The sequence below is a fragment of the Clarias gariepinus genome, chromosome 3, assembly GCF_024256425.1.
Source record: "Clarias gariepinus isolate MV-2021 ecotype Netherlands chromosome 3, CGAR_prim_01v2, whole genome shotgun sequence".
Lineage (NCBI taxonomy): Eukaryota > Metazoa > Chordata > Actinopteri > Siluriformes > Clariidae > Clarias > Clarias gariepinus.
The window spans coordinates 38,953,841-38,973,673 of NC_071102.1; the positions used below are offsets into that span (position 1 = coordinate 38,953,841).

At 37.3% G+C, this 19,833-nt stretch overlaps 1 protein-coding gene across 1 annotated transcript; it reads right to left on the reverse strand.

Annotated features, from left to right (window-relative positions):
• On the reverse strand, nucleotides 1–3,274 carry LOC128518704 (phospholipase A2-like). Its single transcript, XM_053491947.1, has 4 exons — nucleotides 3,238–3,274; nucleotides 2,032–2,200; nucleotides 640–746; nucleotides 1–146 (listed from the first exon to the last, which is right to left on the reverse strand). The coding sequence occupies exons 1-4, from the start codon at nucleotides 3,272–3,274 to the stop codon at nucleotides 1–3; spliced, it is 459 nt and encodes a 152-aa protein (XP_053347922.1).
• Between the last annotated feature and the right edge of the window lie 16,559 nt (nucleotides 3,275–19,833).

Sequence of the window (19,833 nt, forward strand, 5' to 3'; positions counted from 1 at the left end):
TTACTTTTTGCAGGTAGGATATTTAGAGCCACATCGATCATTTGGCCACAAGGCATACTTTGAGTTGTAAGGGGCTTTTCTTATACACTGGGCAAGTTCGCTGTCACACTTGCAGAGCATTTTGTCACATCGGTCATTGATGGAATCTGGAGAAAAGCCACAATAAATCAAATCAGCAAATTTTTCTTTAAAATCTGTACTTTTATGAATATTATAGAATCTATATAGTGGTTACTGGTTATGTTAGGTATTCTAAAAAAAAAAATAATTACAAGTTGCTAAAATATTGAAATTACTTAAAATTAAAAAAACATTTAAAAAATGTTGCTGTGAGAATTCTTTCTAAGGATTCAACTATAGCCCAACTTCACTACTTGCTGTGCACTTGCAATTACTCTAACTAATTCTGCATATAGTGCCAGCTAGATTTTAGACAGCTTTTAGACAGCTTTTTCCCCTTAATAAATGAAATCATTATTGAAAAAAAAAACATATATCTTATTTATTTTAAGTTATCTTTGTGTTTATTTCTCCATACATTTCCATTTGCAGGGTCTTTTTGATTTAGCCAGTTATAAAGCTCTTGTGCTGTTTAACATACAGCTGTTAGTTAAAATTTTTTTTTAATAAAACACATACCACAGATAACCTGGTGGTTTTTGCAAGTCCAACGATAGTTGTTAGTCAGTGTCTTGCAGCCTGCAGCTACCACATTTTGGTAGCAGCAGTCGTGCTCGTGGCAACACCTGAGGGTGAATTTATAAAACAATTAAAAACTATTTCCAAAAATATTATGGAAAAGAAGTTGTAAAAAAACATAAATGATGTGTTGTGTTGTAGTGTACAGTATTAGAAATAACAGCAGTGGCGGCCAGTCAATAAGGGGCACAGGGGTGTTGCCACCTTAAAGGTAGGCAGAGAAGAATGCTCCTTTAACATGTTATTATTGATCATAATAATTACTTATTTCATTAATAAAATTAAGTAATTTAGTCACAATAATTCACTGTATTTCTTGATATAATGTATTTACAAAAAAAAAAAATCAAAACTTTATTACATTCATTTGTGTTCGCGTACACGGTGCGCCGGACAAACGAGTGTCTATGTAGGCACGTAAAGTTTTGAAAAGCATGTTGATTCTTGGGGCGCAGCACTGTGTGCCCTGAACCCTCCCACTTTTGTTCTTAGCTACTAAATATATATATATATATTTTTTTTTTATATAAAATATTTGGGCTCATGTGATTGGACCATTCTCAACGTGTCTTGTTAACGGTCAGCAGATTGTTAGTTAATATATTGCATTGTGATACGGCCTGATCTTCTAATTAAGCAGCAGTCAATTGATCACGGCCGAGCTTACACTGTGCTTTTTCCAGCACTTCTAATGGCTATTTACAGGCGATTATTAAAAGTTCAATTTAAATTTTGTTCGCGCCCCCCCAAAAATTTTTTTTGCACCAGCTACCACGGAATAACAGCACTAACTACACTCCACAAATGGATGTAAAATATATTATTAAATAAAAATATTCCTCTTTTTGTTTTCAATAGATGATGTTATTTTAGGAGGTCTGACTATTTAGTTAGCCAACAGCCAATTGTGACTACTTTTTTTAAATATCCAAAGGATCCCTTAACTTAATAATGGGTTGTCGTGTCTTTATTTAGACTTTGTATTATACTACCTTGAAAAATTTTATAATTTAAATCATGTAGCTTATTATGGTTTAACATATAGAAAGGCTGTATTTCTGACAGAAGGAATAAAATGGATCTGTGTTTCCTAAAAAACAAAACAAAAACAAGACTAAAATATGATGTTTAGGTTTATGTGGGTTTGCATGTGAGTGCTCAGTTGACTCAGTGCTCCTATTTTCAGACACTCAGAACACAGCCAAAGATGATAATTTGCTCAACTGTGACAGTCTCGCCAAACAAAGCAAGTTTAAATTTATCTTCATGCATTTATAAAATGCCATTATAATATCGGTTGGATGAGGATATTAATATTTTACAATGTCTTACCAGTCTGTGTTGTCTATGGGCCAGCCTTTACCTCCGAGCCCACAATAGCATCCATAACCCACATAGGATATGGCCAGCCTGTCTGTGGTGCATTTGATGACGCCAGCAAGGTTAACTACACTTCTCTTACTTCTCATAGACCTCTCGTCTGCCAGTGAAGCTGTACTGACTAACAAGGAAAAAATAAGCATTAGAGATTATTAGGTGTCATTAAATTATATTTATTATTTGTGTTGTTGAATGATATTTATAAACTGTGTCGTTTATTTCCTATAGTGTTCTCAATAATGGCACAACCTACCTGTTGTAAATATGGATTATCTTTTAATGGATATAAGCTAAAAAATATATATATTTTTTATACATACGTATGTTTTATATATACATAACTAAATAAAAATATTTTTAACTATATTCTATGTTATAAAATTTACAGAATAACTTATTCTAAACTATTCATTCTAAACACTACACCACATCCACCTTGAAATATCGATACTAGAGGTACTGTATAAAACAAGTTGCCTTCATAGAACCAACCCAGTTATCACACAAAGTAAGGTTTGCTGCATTTATTTATGAGTGTGTACACTGGGAATTTTGCTATTAAAATTAATTTTGCTATTTATATTAACTCATATACACTACCCTTCAAAAGTTTTAGAACACTTTCTAACTCCATGATTGTTTCTGATTTTTATTTCTTTCTACATTGTAAAGGAATGCTGAAGGCATCCAAAAAATGCATTAATCTCCTTTGAACAGTTAATGGTGAGATGTTTCTGCTACTTATGCTTTGTAAAGACTTCATAACGCCTCTAATCTGAGGTGCTGTTAATTGGTCATTTTTTCAGGCTGATAACTCTAAATGAACTTCTAGTCTGTGGCAGAGGTAGATTTTGGTCTCGCCCTCCTGGGATGGCCTTCATGAGAGCCAGTTTCATTATGGTGCTTGATAGATTTTGCAAATGCACTTGACAATACTGTTCTTGCAAGAACTATTACAGAAAGGCTGAAATCTGTGTCTTAAAATGACAACTAACTGTTGTTTTTGTTGTTGTTACGTAATTATCTAATTCCATATGTGTTATTTTGTAGTTTTGAAATCCCGAGTATTGTTGTAGAATGTAGAAAATCAATCACTAAACAAAAACAAAGAAATTTGCAAAATTTGTAAAGCCAAGTTAAAAAGTATGCCAGACTGACCTGAGAGGAGCAGGAATGTCCAATACACTGCCTTCATTGTGAGAATTGAACTGAATTTCAGCAGCGCAAGTAGAGCCAATGTACTGCACTTCAACAGGTGAAGAAACCAGAGCACAAACGCACTTATTTATCTGCTACCCATCCCTGCTTCCAGTAATCTACACTGGGAAACAGAAGACGCATTTTTATTGGTCAATCGTCCACAAACCACTGCCATCATCATCATGTGATTTTTGGTGTGCCTGACTTTGCTCATAATATGACTAATCAGAAACATTGCATATAGATTCTAATTACAATTTTGATTTCGAAACATTAGTATGATAGAAAAAAGTCCTATGGTTAAATGTTTGTAAACCAGAAAGGTAAAGCAACATACAGTATTGTGTAAAAGACCACTTTTCAGACAGAAAAACAAACAAACAAAAAATCTAAAAGGTTTAATTTGCTGTTATAAGAAGCAGGTGGGGCAAAGTCTTCTAAAGAATTGTGGCTGGTTCTGCAACCTGTTTGTACACAAGTTTGGGTTTATTTTCTGAAAATTTGAAAATAACACATATGGCATTAAGCTATTAAATATAAACACAATTTAATAGAAAGGTAATACATTGTTCTTTAATTAGAACATTGGGGTTTCCAGAGGTTAATCCTTTATTATGCCTGTATAATAATGGTCCAGTTCTAATGCTCACACAGCGCAAGCTGTCATGCGCTTTATGTTCTAACATCTTTCTACCAAATCCAGCATTTAACATTATTCAGAAATTTGTGCTATTATTGAGCTTTATGCACACCAGTTATTCTTCCTTGGTGCCCTTTTGATAATCACTGATTACTGCATAGCAGGAGCACCTTATAAAACTTTCCGTTTTGGAGATGCTCAAACTCTATTGTCTAGCCAGCACAATTTGGGCCAAGTCACTGGGATCCTTATACTTGCTGTGTCCATCAAATCCAGTTTGAGAACTCACTGTTCACTTGTTTCTTAATATATATCCACACACGCACACACCTGATTATCCGTGCAATTATATCAGCCAATAGTGTGGCTTTTACCCCCATTCCACTTCAAATTTGCTACAAACTTCTCTTGATGTCTTTCAATTTAAAAATGAAATCACTCATGCATCTTCTTCATCCTGTATACAGGGTTGCAGAGGGCCTGGAGCCTATCCCCAAGAGACTTAGTGTTCCCTTGGGACAGGACGCCACTCCATCACACGGCACACACATTATGGGAAATTTGGGAATAACAATTAACCTTAGCTGCATGTCTTTGGACTAATGGAGAAAACCCACCCATCACACGGAGAACATGCAAAGCACACAGACCTGAGGAGAGAATTAAACCCAGAACCGTGTGGTGCAAGGCAACAGTGCTAACCCTTAAGCAATTGTGCTGCCACAGTCAGTTCCAATTCCTTTAATTTTTTAAGTGCAACATCCACACATTAAGCCGTTAACATTTTAAACAAATTTATAAAAAAACGAAAACGAAACTACAGCGAATTTTAACACTTGGCAATAATGAACTGTTAGTGACATAATAATGTTTCAATAGCATGTTGTTAAGAAATTTCATGATGTTACACCGATCCCTAAAGATTGACCATACTGTTGCTACTGACATGAAATGAAAATATGGACTACTGGGGACAATCCGATCATTGTGATTCATACACATTTTTCACATTTCATACACATTTCCATGAATGTCTATTGATTCTATAAAACTGCTTTGCAACAATAACTACTGGTAAAAGCGCTATACAAATTAAATTGTATTAAACTATTACAAAATATTACAGAGGTGTTAGCAATATGACAACCTCACGTCTTCCTATTAACAGATAGATGTAGAACCGTAGACATTGGAGGAATGACACATTTGTCTCAAAGTCCCGCCTGCACTTTCTCACATACACAGGTTTACTCAATTACAATATTTACAGTGACAATTAAAATATTTGCATTGGGTTTAATAATTTAGCACTTTTAATAAGTAAACAAACATGATTAAGAGAAAATTGCACACATGCGAAAGAAAAACAGAAAGTAATAGAGATACTAAGGCACTAGGTTGTTGATTTGGGGATCTGAGGATCCGGATATGAGCCTTGCATTTGGTGGCTGACACATCCAATACTATCCACCCATTGCATGCGAAGCTGGTCCCAAGCCGAGTTAGAAAAATGGGAGGATTGGATTGGCAAGGACATCCGGCAAATAACCCTTGGCCAAGTTGTGTGCGGATCAAGTGGTCAGCTGTGGCGACCCCTTAATGGGAGGAGCTGAAAGAAAGTTTATCAGTAATAGTAATGCTGTGCTTATTATTACTTTTGTTTTTTGCTTTCCTTCTTTTATCTGTAGTTTTAATCCCTAGTGTCATTTTGTCACTTTATGTTTGACCACACAGTTAAATAATATATATTTTTTATCTATTTATTTCTGTTGTTATTCAGTGTTTTAAAATAATACAAGTGTATGCAGGAGTCCACATACATTCCACATAAGTTTTGTTGGGTTTAATCGAGAGTGTTATTCCCTGAATATTGTCATGAAAATAAATAGTGATGCACTGTTTTATGTATGATTACACTCTATGCAGATATTGTAATTTTCTCTATCCTTCTAGAATATACAGAACCATGCATGGTAATGTGTATGATTAGTGTTACACACAATGCCTGGGTTAGGGTTAGGTAAGTGCTTTGCACTTCCGCCTTTGCTACCGTTCGGACGTTCCTGCTTACTGCTCTGCGCTTTGCTTGCTTTGCTCCCTATATCTGTACTTTTCTTTGATTTTTACTTCAGCAGATCAGCACAGTGCTCAAACAAAACATTTTTGACACAAACACTAAAATTAAAAACTTTTTGTGATTGGACGAAAAGGGGACTTCTTCCTTCCACTGCCAGCAGCTTACACACCAGAGACGAGAAAACACAGCTGCCTACTTCAAACAGACGAGAAAGAAAATTCCTTTTGTGGAATCTACCTGCTGCATGACCTACCAAACACTTTTACAAAGGATTGCAGTTCTTGAAACAAAGTTACTTGCTGGACTTCCAAAACAGGCAGAATAATCAGCAGATCGTCATCATGGACCACCTCAGCTGGTGAGTCTCGTAAATCTAGCAGGTCTCAACAGTTTATACCAAGTGTAAAGGAACATGTCGAAACTGATCGACAGATTCATCGGTGGCACAAACAGGGAGCGAGACCCAAAGGCACTCGAGACATCAGATTGTCACGAAAATCTCACATTGCTGCAATAGCATCCTCTTCCCCAGATATGGCTATAAAAAGACTTGCAAACACTGGTATTTTGCCTCCCCCTATTCATCTTGAAAACAGATTTAAAGTGTTAATGAATGTGGGTGAGGAAAATGTGACTGAGTATGGATTGGATCAGCCAGCAACTAATGTCGCTACCAACAGGCGCTCAAAGTCAAGCAGACAGCGGCATTTAGCTCAGAGCGAAACCGAGGTTATGGCTCTGATAATCGGGAACTCAACTATCAGAAACATTAGCAGCAGAACAACAACATCATGCTACTTTTTTCAAGCAACCGTCTCTGATGTGAACAGGGAACTTCGGAACATTCTGATGGAGCACAAGACTGCAAACAAAATCATTATCCACGTGGGGAAAATTATATTCGGAAAGAGTAGTCGAAACTCCTAAAGAAGGATTTCAGTGAACTCTTTGAAACACTTCAAAGACTTAAAGTTCAGTCATTCATCAGTGGACCACTCCCAGCAAGGGGAACTAACATGTTCTCACGGTTACTTGGGCTGAACACATGGCAAAAAACCTGCAATTCAAAAGGAGTCAACTTCATCGACAACTTTATTCTTTTCTGGGGCCATAGACAACTGTTTAAACTGGATGGTCTCCACCCAAACAAACTCGGTGCAAGGGTGCTAAAGGAAAATATCTATTTCTCCCTCCATCATCCTTCAGCAGAGAAAGGCACATGTACGCCTGGGCGAAGTATGAGTGACCACAGACAGTTATCGAGTCATCATGGGGTTAAAGAATCCCACAAGGACATTGATAACACCACGCAGCCAAAACAACCACTGCTCATGGACATCCTGGCTCAGTCCTGCCCACAGAGCTCATCACGGACAGACTGTGACATACTACAACAGCTTCAAGATAACCTTCTGGAAAACAGCCAGGAAATTCAAGACAATATACTACAGCCACGGGAAACACCAGAACCAGAGCCCATCTCACCAGACACAGTATCCCTCTCTCCAGCTTCTCCACTTCTAAGCTTCTCACAGAAAATGGAGGAACTGGTGTACACTGGGACCAAACTCCCCACTCTTTTGCTGCAAGCCCCCAGATGCCCACTAAAAAACAGCAGGCTCCACAACCACCAAGGCCTATGGGCCCAGCTCGTCCTCCTCCTCCTGTGAGAGCTCTTCGACCGCTGCCACAGCACCAAGGCTCGAACCCCCCTCCTCCATCTGGTCTAGGTGAAATAAAACAAACAGATAGCAGCTCTCAGTGATGTGTGTCGGGTCCCCGCTACGATAGCAGAAACATTTACAAATGTTTACAGAACAAGCGGGAACCCAGTGTGCCTGTAGCTTTCTCTATCTCTGTTCTATTATGTGATAGAAAGCCCAAGGCCTTCTTAAGCCGTACAGCTGACCCGTCATACTAAGATTACTGTGGGGACAAAAAGTAATGCCATCAAGTTAGCATTTTTAAATATTCGCTCGCTAAAAAATAAATCATTTCTAATCAATGATTTGATCACCACAAACAAATTGGATTTTATGTTTTTTTAATGAAACTTGGTTAGATGATAGCTGCAGTGCAACAGTCCTAAATGAAACAGCGCCTCCTAACTTTACGTTCATGAGTGTCTGCAGAACTGCTAGGAGAGGCGGAGGTGTAGCTGCTCTATTTAAAGATGTCTATCAATGCAAGCAAGTGTCATTTGGTCAGTATTTGTCTTTTGAATATCTAGGTATATTGCTGAAAGGTGCCCCACGCATTCTATTTATCATTATTTACAGACCTCCAAAATATTCTCCAGACTTTATTGAAGAGTTTACAGAACTGCTATCAATGATTTCCTCAGAGTTTGACTGTTTAGCCATATCAGGGGACTTTAATATTCACATTGATAATGTAGAAATCAATATTACAAAAGAAATGATAAGTGTTTTAAACACTTTTGACCTGATTCAGCATGTGCACGGGCCCACACATAATCGTGGACACACTCTAGACTTACTCATCAGTAAGGGTCTAAATATCTCATCCATTATTATAAAGGACATAGCACTATCTGATCATTTCTGTATTTTCTTTCATATATTGATCTCTTTTACCACCGAATCTAGATCTGTGTCTATCAGAAAAAGATGCATTAATGAGAACACAAGTGCACTATTTATGAAGGCTATATCTTTAACACCAATCATTTCTGCAGACTCTGTTGATCTTCTTCTCGATTCCTTTAACTTAAAAGTTAAGAATGTTATTGACGATATTGCTCCAGAAAAGGTCCGAAAGGCGGGCAGACAGAAATCACCATGGAGAAAATCAACAGCAGTTCAGAATATAAAAGACAATGTCGAAAAGCTGAGCAGATGTGGCGGAAGACGAAACTTGAAATCCACTATAGCATCTATAAAGACAGCCTTCGTGCTTTTAGTGTGGAACTAGCCAAAGCTAGACAGACCTTTTTCTCAAACATTATAAACAGCAATATAAACAACACACCCACTCTTTTTGCTACTGTTGAGAGACTGACAAACCCACCAAGTCGGATTCCTATTGAAATGCTCTCTGACAGCAAATGCAATGAGTTTGCTTTCTTTTTCTCTGAGAAAATCAGTAATATTAGGAGGGCTATTAACACATCAAGTTGTGCAGAGATCAGAAAAACTCAAACACAACCTCACAAAACAGTTACTATGTCTGTCTTTCAAGCAATTGATAGCAAAATCTTGAAAGAAACAGTGCAGCACCTCAAATCGTCAACCTGCGACCTTGACACACTTCCTACATCTTTTCTCAAAAGTGTGTTACACTGATTTATTAGAAGTGGTGAACATCTCACTTCTTTCTGGGACTTTTTCAAACTCTCTGAAAACTGCAGTTGTTAAGCCACTTCTAAAAAAGAATAATCTTGATAACTCCGTATTAAATAACTACAGACCAATATCAAATCTTCCTTTTACAGGTAAAATGTTTGAAAAGGTTGTCTTTCATCAGGTGAACAACCATTTAAACTCAAATGAATACCTAGACAGTTTTCAATCTGGTTTCCGAGCGCATCACAGTACAGAGACAGCGCTCCTAAAGATAATAAATGATATTCGCTTAAATTCTGACTCCGGCAAAATATCAGTGTTGGTACTGCTAGATCTTAGCGCTGTGTTTGACACTGTCGATCATAACATACTAATAGAAAGACTGGAAAACTGGGTCGGGCTTTCTGGGATGGTACTCAAATGGTTCAGGTCATACTTAGAAGGGAGAGGTTATTATGTGAGTATAGGAGAGCACAAGTCCAAGTGGACGTCTATGACATGCGGAGTCCCACAAGGCTCGATTCTTGCACCGCTCCTGTTTAGCCTGTATATGCTCCCTCTAAGTCAAATAATGAGAAAGAACCAAATTGCCTATCACAGCTATGCTGATGATACCCAGCTTTACCTAGCCTTATCTCCAAATGAGTATAGCCCCATAGACTCCCTCTGCAAATGCATTAATGAAATTAACAGTTGGATGTGCCAGAATTTCCTTCAATTAAACAAGTAGAAAACTGAAGTCATTGCATTTGGAAACAAAGATGAAGCCCTAAAGGTGAATGCATACCTTCACTCTATGGGTCAGATAACTAAAAATCAAATCAAGAATCTTGGGGTGATCCTGGAGACAGACCTTAGTTTCAGTTGTCATGTCAAAGCAGTAACTAAATCAGCATACTATCGTCTCAAAAACTTACAAGAATTAGATGTTTTGTCTCAAATCAAGACTTGGAGAAACTAGTCCATGCCTTTATCACCAGCAGGGTGGATTATTGTAATGGTCTCCTTACCGGCCTTCCCAAGAGGACCATTAGACAGCTGCAGCTCATCCAGAACGCTGCTGCCAGGATTCTGACTAGAACCAGAAAATCTGAGCACATCACACCAGTCCTCAGGTCCTTACACTGGCTTTCTGTAACATTTAGGATAGATTTTAAAGTACTTTTACTTGTTTATACTGTAAATCACTTAATGGCCTAGGACCTAAATACATTACAGATATGCTCACTGAATATAACCCCAACAGACCATTCAGATCGTTAGGATTGAGTCAGTTAGAAATACCAAGGGTTCACACAAAACAAGGGGAGTCCGCCTTTAGCCATTATGCTGCCCGCAGTTGGAACCAGCTTCCAGAAGAGATCAGATGTGCTAAAACATTAGTCACATTTAAATCTAGACTCAAAACTCATCTGTTCAGCTGTGCATTTATTCAATGAGCACTGTGCTACGTCCAAACTGACTGTACTATTTTATGTTTATCTAATTTCTTAAACTGTTTTTTTTATTTTAAATTATGTTTTTATTAGTTTTAATTAGTCTTTTATTTTTATTTTAAATTAAATTTTAATTAGTTAAAAATTATGTTGCAAACTGCATTTATTGTTATTTTAAATTAAATAATCATGCTATTAAAATGTAATGAGCAAAAATGCATCTAAGAACACACAAAACCTTGTGGTGGCTACAAGAGCAGAAGTAGTATCATGGTTCCACATAATAGTTCCAATATGGTTCCTGTCTTATCAGCCACAAGAAAAGGAATTTGAGGCTACACTTGGCACAGACTCAATAAGACAGGAGATTTGAAGATTAACAAAAAAAAAAAACTTGTCTTTGGCAGTCGGGTTTGGATGATCCTGTATCTGGATCCTGGATCTGTGTATCCTCAGATTCCTGTTTTTGGCTGACATGAGCGGACCCCATCTATGATCTTCTGAGTATCATTGCCTTTTCAGAGGGATTGTCATGTTGAGTTGAAGATTATAAAAAAAAAAAATGTCTTAAGCAGTCAAGAAGAGATAATCCTGTACCCAGTGTATCATCAGGTTCCTGTTCTTGGCTGACAGGAATAACCCCACCTTTGATTCTCTGAGTTTCATTCAACTACCTTTTCTGTGAAATTTTCTGGATTCTAAGACAGGATCCTGCCCTGTCTTAAAGGGCTTGTTACAGGAACTATTGAGAATGTGAGAGTAGGAGGGAGAGTCGTTAGAGAGCAGGGGCATACAGCTTGTAAGATAAACAGCAATAGAGAGAGATTAGGGAGATTTGTTAAGGTGTATAAAATAGAAAGTAAGGGTCCTTAAGTGGGACTTTCCAGGTGGACCTGGAAAGAGGTCATGATATTTCTATGAACGTAAAAATAAGGGCTGCATGAAAGGGCTACACTTTGAGAAGAGTCAACAACAAATGTAACATGAATCACACTTAAAAAATGAACAAATCGTTTAGGAATGACCCATTGCTAAATCACACATAAAAAAGGGAAAATAATTGGAACTGTCATAATGGTGCTGCACAGATTAACAATAAATTAAAATGCATTTACAGACTACAAAAAAATTACACACTAGCTGGATCACTAAAGCGTGAGTGCAGGCAGTGACAAAGTATTATCCAAAGAGGAAAATACAAGTCAATATTTAAAGTGATAATTAAAATATTTGCATTGAGTTTACTCATGTAGCACTTTTAATATTTATAAGCACACTTAAAGACTAACAAACATGATTCAGAGAAAATCACACGCAAGAAAGAAACAGAAAAAAGAGAATCACAATTATACATGCAGCATAATCCCACTTTATATTTAGTATCTTTATTTTTCCTATTCTTTTCTTATCACCTTTTTTTGTATCAATAACAGACTACAGTATTTTGCTTTGATTGTACTTCTCAATTCGTTATTATTATTATTATTATTAGTAGTAGTAGTAGTAGTAGTTTTAGTAGTAGTGGTAGTAATAGTAGTAGTAGTAATGCTGGGGTTATTATTATTATTATTTAATGATAATAATAATAATAATAATAATAATAATAATAATAATAATAATAATAATAATAATTATATTGTTACCTGTTGCATGGCTGCACCTCGAGATGTAATAATATTTATGAGAGCCCTTATGCAGGGCTTCTGAGGTGGTCAACAAAATAGGAGACAGTGAGAGTGTTTATGACACGCACATGAACTGTTGCTAACTCCTTAGTAAGTAGCCATTGGCTGTCCTAAAAACCGCTAGAAGTCGCTAAATGATGTAATTAAGTAATTTACATAATGTCATGACAAAAAGTGAGTAGCCAAAAACAACCTAAATACAGTGAAACCTTGAATTACGAGCATAATTCGTTCCGGAAGTGGCTTGTATTTCAAAACACTAAAACTATCCATGAATTTATTATTTCGAGATTAGACTATTGTAATTCGCTGTATTATGGTGCTCAAAATGAAGTCTTAAACAGACTGCAGATGGTCCAGTATGCGGCTGCAAGACTGCTTACAAGCACTTGCAAATTCGATCATATTACTCCGGTGTTAAAAGCATTGCATTGGTTGCCTGTTACTTTTAGGATAAATTAAAAAAATTTATTATTTCTATTTAAATCTCTACATGGTTTAGCACCAATTTATATTGCTGATCTAATTCAGGAACAAAAGTTAACGAGATTATTACGATCTCAATCACAGAAACTTCTTGTTGTTCCTCAGTCTAAGATGAGGTCTAGAGGGGATCGCGCTTTTGTGGTTGCTGCCCCTAACTTATGGAACAGCCTGTCTTCATATATTCGGGACCTTCCTACACTTAGTCAGTTTAAAAGCCATTTAAAGACTTATTTTTTTATGATAGCGTTCGATCAAAGATAAATGTAAAGGGTTCTAGGGTCCTGTATTTCATTTTTAAACTCTATTTTAGATATATGGGTATACTTTGTATTTTATTTGTCTTTTTTTGTTTATTGTGTTATTGTCTGTACAGCACTATGGTCAGCATTGTTGTTTTATTCAGTGCATTAGAAATAAATTTTAACTTTGTAAACCAAATTTAATTTTCCCATAAGAAATAATGGAAACTCAAATTATTCGTTCCACAGACCAAAAAAATAAATAGTGGGTGTGGGTGTGTGGTGAAAGAGAGAGAGAGAGAGAGAGAGACCCGGCACTGTGTCAAATTAAGCGCGCACACACACATAAGCTCACACAGACTAAAACAGAGAGACTAAGGGAGAAAATGGATTTTTAACCTCTAATGAGACTTTCTTTTGCTTTACATGCGCGCACACACGTGTGTTACAAGAAACAGTACATGCGCTCTGTACACACGCTCTTACAAACACATAATAAAATATGTTTTACACACACGTGGTCACAGTGTTATACTGTATGTAGAGCTTGTTTTGAACACTCTGCATTGCATTGTACTCTCAAAAAAATGAACCTGGCTACCTGTTACATGTACTAAAATGTAATATGTGATATGTACATAATAGTTTCATGTTTCCAAGATGAACATGAATAAATTATGTTGTATTTACATGAAATTCAACAACTTAACATGTATTAGATTTAATCATGTTGAGATAAACCAAAGAGATCTTGTCACTATGAAAACTGGAAATAGCAAAACCGGAAATATCGCGAGAAGAGAACACAGCGTGTTGAGAAGACAAACGTTTGGCGGGCGTGTGGAAAAGGTAAGCAGGAATTAATTACCGTCTTTCTAAATAGAAACCAAATACTGAACATAAATGTCACCTGCTGTTTAGTCACGTTATTTTGGTTGAAGCTATTTCTTGTATTTTTAATCACACTTAAAATACCGACGGTTATATGCGCGTGCTTAATCTGCGGTTCGGTTCTGGTTTCGGTCTGTTCTCATGAGTTGTGAAGCGAGAGGAAGAAAGTATAAATATTGTTCATTTGATAAATTCAGTATCATGAATTTTAATTGAATCTATCTCTGTATTTTTTCACAGGAGTTTGTGAGTAAAAGTGTCCTGTCTGCAGACCAACCGTCTCTAACGGTCATATTTAAAAGTCATAACGGACAGTTATAAAGTACAAAACTTGCTGTTGGTGTTAATTTTTTTTTCTATGATTAATACTTATTTGTGGTGTTTTATGTTTTGTACATCTTTTCAAATTGAGACTTCATTTGTAAGTTGCTGCTGGTGTAAAATAAAAATCTCCGTTTTATCCCGTTTGTCTTATGCTTCCTTCCTTTACAGAATTCTGTTGACCAGGGCTTGAAATTTAAATTTACTTGAGTTAGATCAACTTAATTTACAACTGAAAAATGTGTTGTACCAATGCTATTAATTTATGTTAACAGTATTAAATTATGATGGACGCAGCTGTAGTAAATAAGTTAAATGAACCTAATAAAATTAATTTGACTGAACCTAAGAACATTAAGTTGGGCCAACAAAATTGCTTAACGCTGAAAGAAAGCCATTAAATCAGGTGGAAATTCTTTCCATAATTTAATTACGTTCATTCAACAAGTTATTTTTTTGAGTGTATTATATATATTTTTTTGCTCTTCTTATGTTTTGGTATCCAGTCTTTGGGGTGGGCGAGTCTTAATCTTAGTGTGTTAGTGTGTTTAATGTAAATTGGTCTGGTGTGTTTTCCAAAAAAACCTTTTTAGCTTTTCACATTACAGTCACATGGGATCATTATGGGATGATAAGATTTTTCTGTTGGGTCTGGCTCTCAGCTCTCTGTAGTTCATTCTCTGTTGGATCTGGAAGCTATCCACAGGCCTTGCAAACTGTCTTTAGATGCTTGTATTCCTTCTTTGCTACTTGGATAATAGTGAAAATTTCTACCTAACAAGGAGGAAGTCCAATTGACATGACTTAACTTCCAGATAACCTCGCGTGGATAACATAAGGACATTAAGAACAGTGCAGTCATTGTGTTGCTGTGGTCCCGTGGATCAACAATCTTTTTCTCTCAATTACTTTCATTTAAGTATTAATAGGTTTCCTATTAAGATTGATATTAATGAATTTAAATAACATAATATTTGATCATTTAAGGTTCCTATGATGAAGGGCTTAAAGACTTTAAATCAGTGCAGTTATTTTTTCATGATGAAGATTTCTTTGTTTCCCTAGCACAAAAAAATGTGTCATGAAAACAAACAAACAAACAACAACAACAAAACATTGGTATACATATTGCCCAGAATTTCACAGTCAGGGCATCCATTTTGTTTTGTATTTTTATTTATTATGAATTAAACATATTACAAGTTATATACATTGCTCAGTGTAACCAAGGATTCTTTTTATGTGTACAATTACACAGTATGTTTAAGCTATAAATTATACTCAGCTTTCATTAAACTGTTTCACAGTATAGCAAGGAAGGGAAAAAAACAAAGAGAATAAAGAAAACTATAAACATCCAGGGTAAGAACATGTGTCCTAAATCAATTCCACATACCTGTAGAATAGTACATATCTTTTATTTATTATTTACAGCCACAAAAACAGGCCTGCTTTCTAATGCATATTTAACCCATTTTCTCCATTTTCCCTGGAATGTATTCTTCTTTAAATTGACCAAAAAGTGATCTTTTCCATCGTATAAATCTCTATAGTCACATCTATCCAAGGGCATACATTTTTATAACCAGAAATTAGCACTTTGTCCTCAGTGGATTGTTTTAATTTATCTTGATGTGATGTTAATGAGTTCACTGATTATGATAGTTTTTCCATAATGAGCCACACCAAATCAAGCACAGTATAAAAAACTTATGTACTTACATAATTACATAATTACAAATTAAGCACACACATTTGAGTTTTATCAAACAGATTTTAGTATAACACATAACTATGATCTCATTGCTGAAAGTGAATAATTTAAATAAACAGTTTTAACGGACGTCACTAGGAGGAGCTTATGTTGTGGGCAAGATCTGGCGTGTTGTGAAACAGTTTCACACTATATCATAATTTACCACCCAGAAAAACATACACATGCCCAATTATGCTGCTTTCAATTTAGATACACACATGCACACTGCCCCCATTAGATCTACAAGCCTTAGAAGTCACTAATTAACAGTACCTCCGATTTAAGCCATTTTGAAGGCTTTACAGAGCATAAGTAGCAGACACGTCTCAACATCAACTATTCAAAGGAGATTATTGCATATTGCATGTCAAGTCAAGTGGGCTTTAACTGTCATTTATACCAGTTCATTACACAGTGAAACAAAATAATGTAAGGTAGCAAGGCTAGAAGCTTGGGATTTGGGTTCAAAATGTTTAACCATGGTGTGGATAGGAAAATAAATGGAGTAGGAGTTATTCTGAAAGAGGAGTTTGTAAGGAATGTTCTAGAGGTGAAGAGAGTATCAGATAGGGTGATGAGCCTAAAGCTGGAAATTGAAGGGGTGATGTTAAATGTTGTTAGTGGTTTTGCCCCACAGGTAGGATGTGAGTTAGAAGAGAAGGAGAAATTCTGGAGAGAGCTAGATGAAGTGATGCAGAGCATACCCAGAGGTGAGAGAGTGGTGATTGGTGCAGACTTTAATGGACATGTTGGGGAAGGGAACAGAGGTGATGAAAATGTGATGGGCAGGTTTGGTCTTCAGGACAGGAATGAAAAAGGACAGATGGTGGTGGACTTTGCAAAGAAAATGGAAATGGCAGTAGTAAATACTTTCTTCCAAAAGAGGCAGGAACATAGGGTGACATATAAGAGTGGAGGCAGAAGCACTCAGGTGGACTACATCTTGTGTCAACGTTGTAATCTGAAAGAGATCAGTGACTGCAAAGTGTTGGTAGGGGAGAGTGTAGCCAGACAACACAGAATGGTGGTGTGTAAAATAACCCTGGTGGTGAGGAAGGTGAAGAGGACAAGGGCAGAGCAGAGGACAAAGTGGTGGAAGCTGAGAAAGGAAGAATGTTGTGTAGTCTTTGGGGAGGAGTTGAGACAGGCTATGGGTGGTCAGGAGGTGCTTTCAGTTGACTGGACAACTACAGCCTATGTGATCGGGGAGACAGGTAGGCGGGTACTTGGTGTATCATCAGGTAAGGGAAAAGTGGACAAGGAGACTTGGTGGTGGAATGTGGAAGTCCAGAAGTGTGTAAAGGGAAAGAGGCTAGCTAAGAAGAAGTGGGACACTGAGAGGACTGAAGGGAGTAGACAGAAGTACAGGGAGATGCAGTGTAAGGTGAAGGTAGAGGTGGCAAAGGCCAAACAAAGAGCATATGAGGACTTGTATGCTAGGCTGGACAGTAAGGAGGGACAGGTGGATCTGTACAGGTTGGTGAGGCAGAGAGATAGAGATGGGAAGGATGTGCAGCAGGTTAGGGTGATTAAAGATAAAGATGGAAAAGTACTGACAGATGCCAGGAGGGTGGTGGGAAGATGGAAGGAGTACTTTGAGGAGTTGAATGAGGAAGGAGAGGTGGTGCTTAGGAGGGTTGGTACAGTAGTAGAGTTTCTAACTAGTTTGTATAACAAGATCTTGGAGAGTGAGAGGATTCAAGAGGAATGGAGGAGAAGTGTATTGGTGCCAATTTTTAAGAACAAGGGAGATGTGCAAAGCTGTGGCAATTACAGAGGTATAAAGCTAATGAGTCATACAATGAAGCAGTGGGAAAAAGTAGTGGAAGCTAGGTTAAGGGCAGAGGTGAGCAGCAATATGGTTTTATGCCTAGAAAGAGTACATCAGATGCAGTATTTGCTTTGAGGATACTGGTGGAGAAGTACAAAGAAGGTAATAAAGAGTTGCATTGTGTCTTTGTAGATTTAGAGAAAGCGTACGACAGGGTGCCGAGAGAGGAGCATGTTAGAGTGGTGCAGGACAAGTATGAAAGGGGCAAGACAGTGGTAAGATGTGCTTTAGGTGGGTCTGCATCAAGGATTGGCTCTAGGCCCATTTTGTTTGCTCTGGTGATGGACAGGATGACAGATAAGGTAAGACAGGAGTCTCCATGGATTTCATGGATGTTTGCAGATGACATTGTGCTTTGTAGCAAGAGCAGGGAACAGGTGGAGGAAAATTTGGACAGGTGAAGGTATGCTCTGGAAAGTAGAGGAATGAAGGTTAGCCGCAGCAAAATGGAATACATGTGTGTAAATGAAAGGGACCCAAGAGGAACGGTGAGGCTACAGGGAGCAGAGGCGAAGAAGGTGCAGGATTTTATGTACTTAGGGTCAACGGTCCAGAGCAACGGAGAGTGTTCAAAGGAGGTGAAGAGGCGGGTACAGGCAGGCTGGAATGGGTGGAGAAAGGGTCAGGTGTGTTGTGCGATAAAAGAGTATCAGCGAGAATAAAAGGAAAGGTGTACATCACAGTGGTGAGGCCAGCAATGCTCTACGGCTTAGAGACAGTGGCGCTGAAGAAAAGACAGGAGGCAGAGTTGGAGGTAGCAGAGCTGAAGATGTTGAGGTTCTCTTTGCGAGTGACAACGATGGATAGGATCAACAATGAGTTTATCAGAGGGATAACCCATGTTAGATGTTTTGGAGATAAAGTCAGAGAGGCCAGATTGAAATGGTTTGGACATGTTCAGAGGAGAGATTGTGAATATATCTGTAGAAGAATGCTACTGGAACTGCCTTGGATGCTACCGGGACTGCCTTGGAACTGCAACGCAGGAGGTCTAGAGAAAGACCAAAAAGGAGATTTTGGATGTTTTGGAATATTCCAAAAACAGCCTTTTTTCACCTTAGAAATATTGCCAAGCTTAGGAACATTCTATTCATATCTGATGCAGAAAAGCTCGTTCGTGTATTTACCCACCTCTGTCCTCTGCACCTGCTGACTCATCCCTGTGCTGAACTGGACTCCATAATAACTAGGACAACTTTTGTTATACTGAAAGTCCGGCAGCCAGACACATGATGTCGCTTTATATTTTTTTTCTGTTATCTGTTAACACCTAAATAAAGATGGGTTCCCTGTTGAGTCTGGTTCCTCTTAAAGTTTCTTCCTATTGCCATCTCAGGGTGTTTTTCCTTGCCACTGTTGCCCGCGGCGTGCTTCACAGAGACAATCTCACAATCTCATTACTATCTAAACACATTTTTTTACTTATTTCCATAAATTTTCTTTTCATTTTGTAAAGCTGGTTTAAGACAATGACCATTGTTAAAAGCGCTTTAAATTTAAATTGAACTGAATAGAATTTTAATCAATTGTGTTCAATGAAGATTTGTAGGTTGGTAGTTGTCATGTCACACAGTTGGTTTTAATTTTCTGTCGCCATCTTGTTGCAGTTTTATGTAACAAAAAAGGACATAGATAATTAAAGCTATTTTCTAAGTACAGTAAATCCTTGGATTACAAGTAACCCTGTTTGCGCGTGTTCTACAAGATGAGAATTTTTTTTATACATTTTAACTTGAAAAAAGAGCAAGTCTTGGTTTACGAGTACCGAGTATCATATAGCCTCTTGTTTTGATGCCAAGCGTCACATGATCACAACTGAACCATTGTTTTTTTTCTCTCTTGTGCTGTGGAATTGTGGGTAATCGTCCCCCCTGCTCGGTCTTAGTG

What these genes read in the sequence shown, in the direction of transcription:
- LOC128518704 (XM_053491947.1), bottom strand. Translation starts at nt 3,274, where the DNA reads ATGAAGGCAGTGTATTGGACATTCCTGCTCCTCTCAG. An exon ending in GACATTCCTGCTCCTCTCAG is followed by an intron (nt 2,201 to 3,237) that starts GTCAGTCTGGCA and finishes TTTCCTTGTTAG; the next exon opens with TCAGTACAGCTTCACTGGCA. An exon ending in CCCATAGACAACACAGACTG is followed by an intron (nt 747 to 2,031) that starts GTAAGACATTGT and finishes ATTCACCCTCAG; the next exon opens with GTGTTGCCACGAGCACGACT.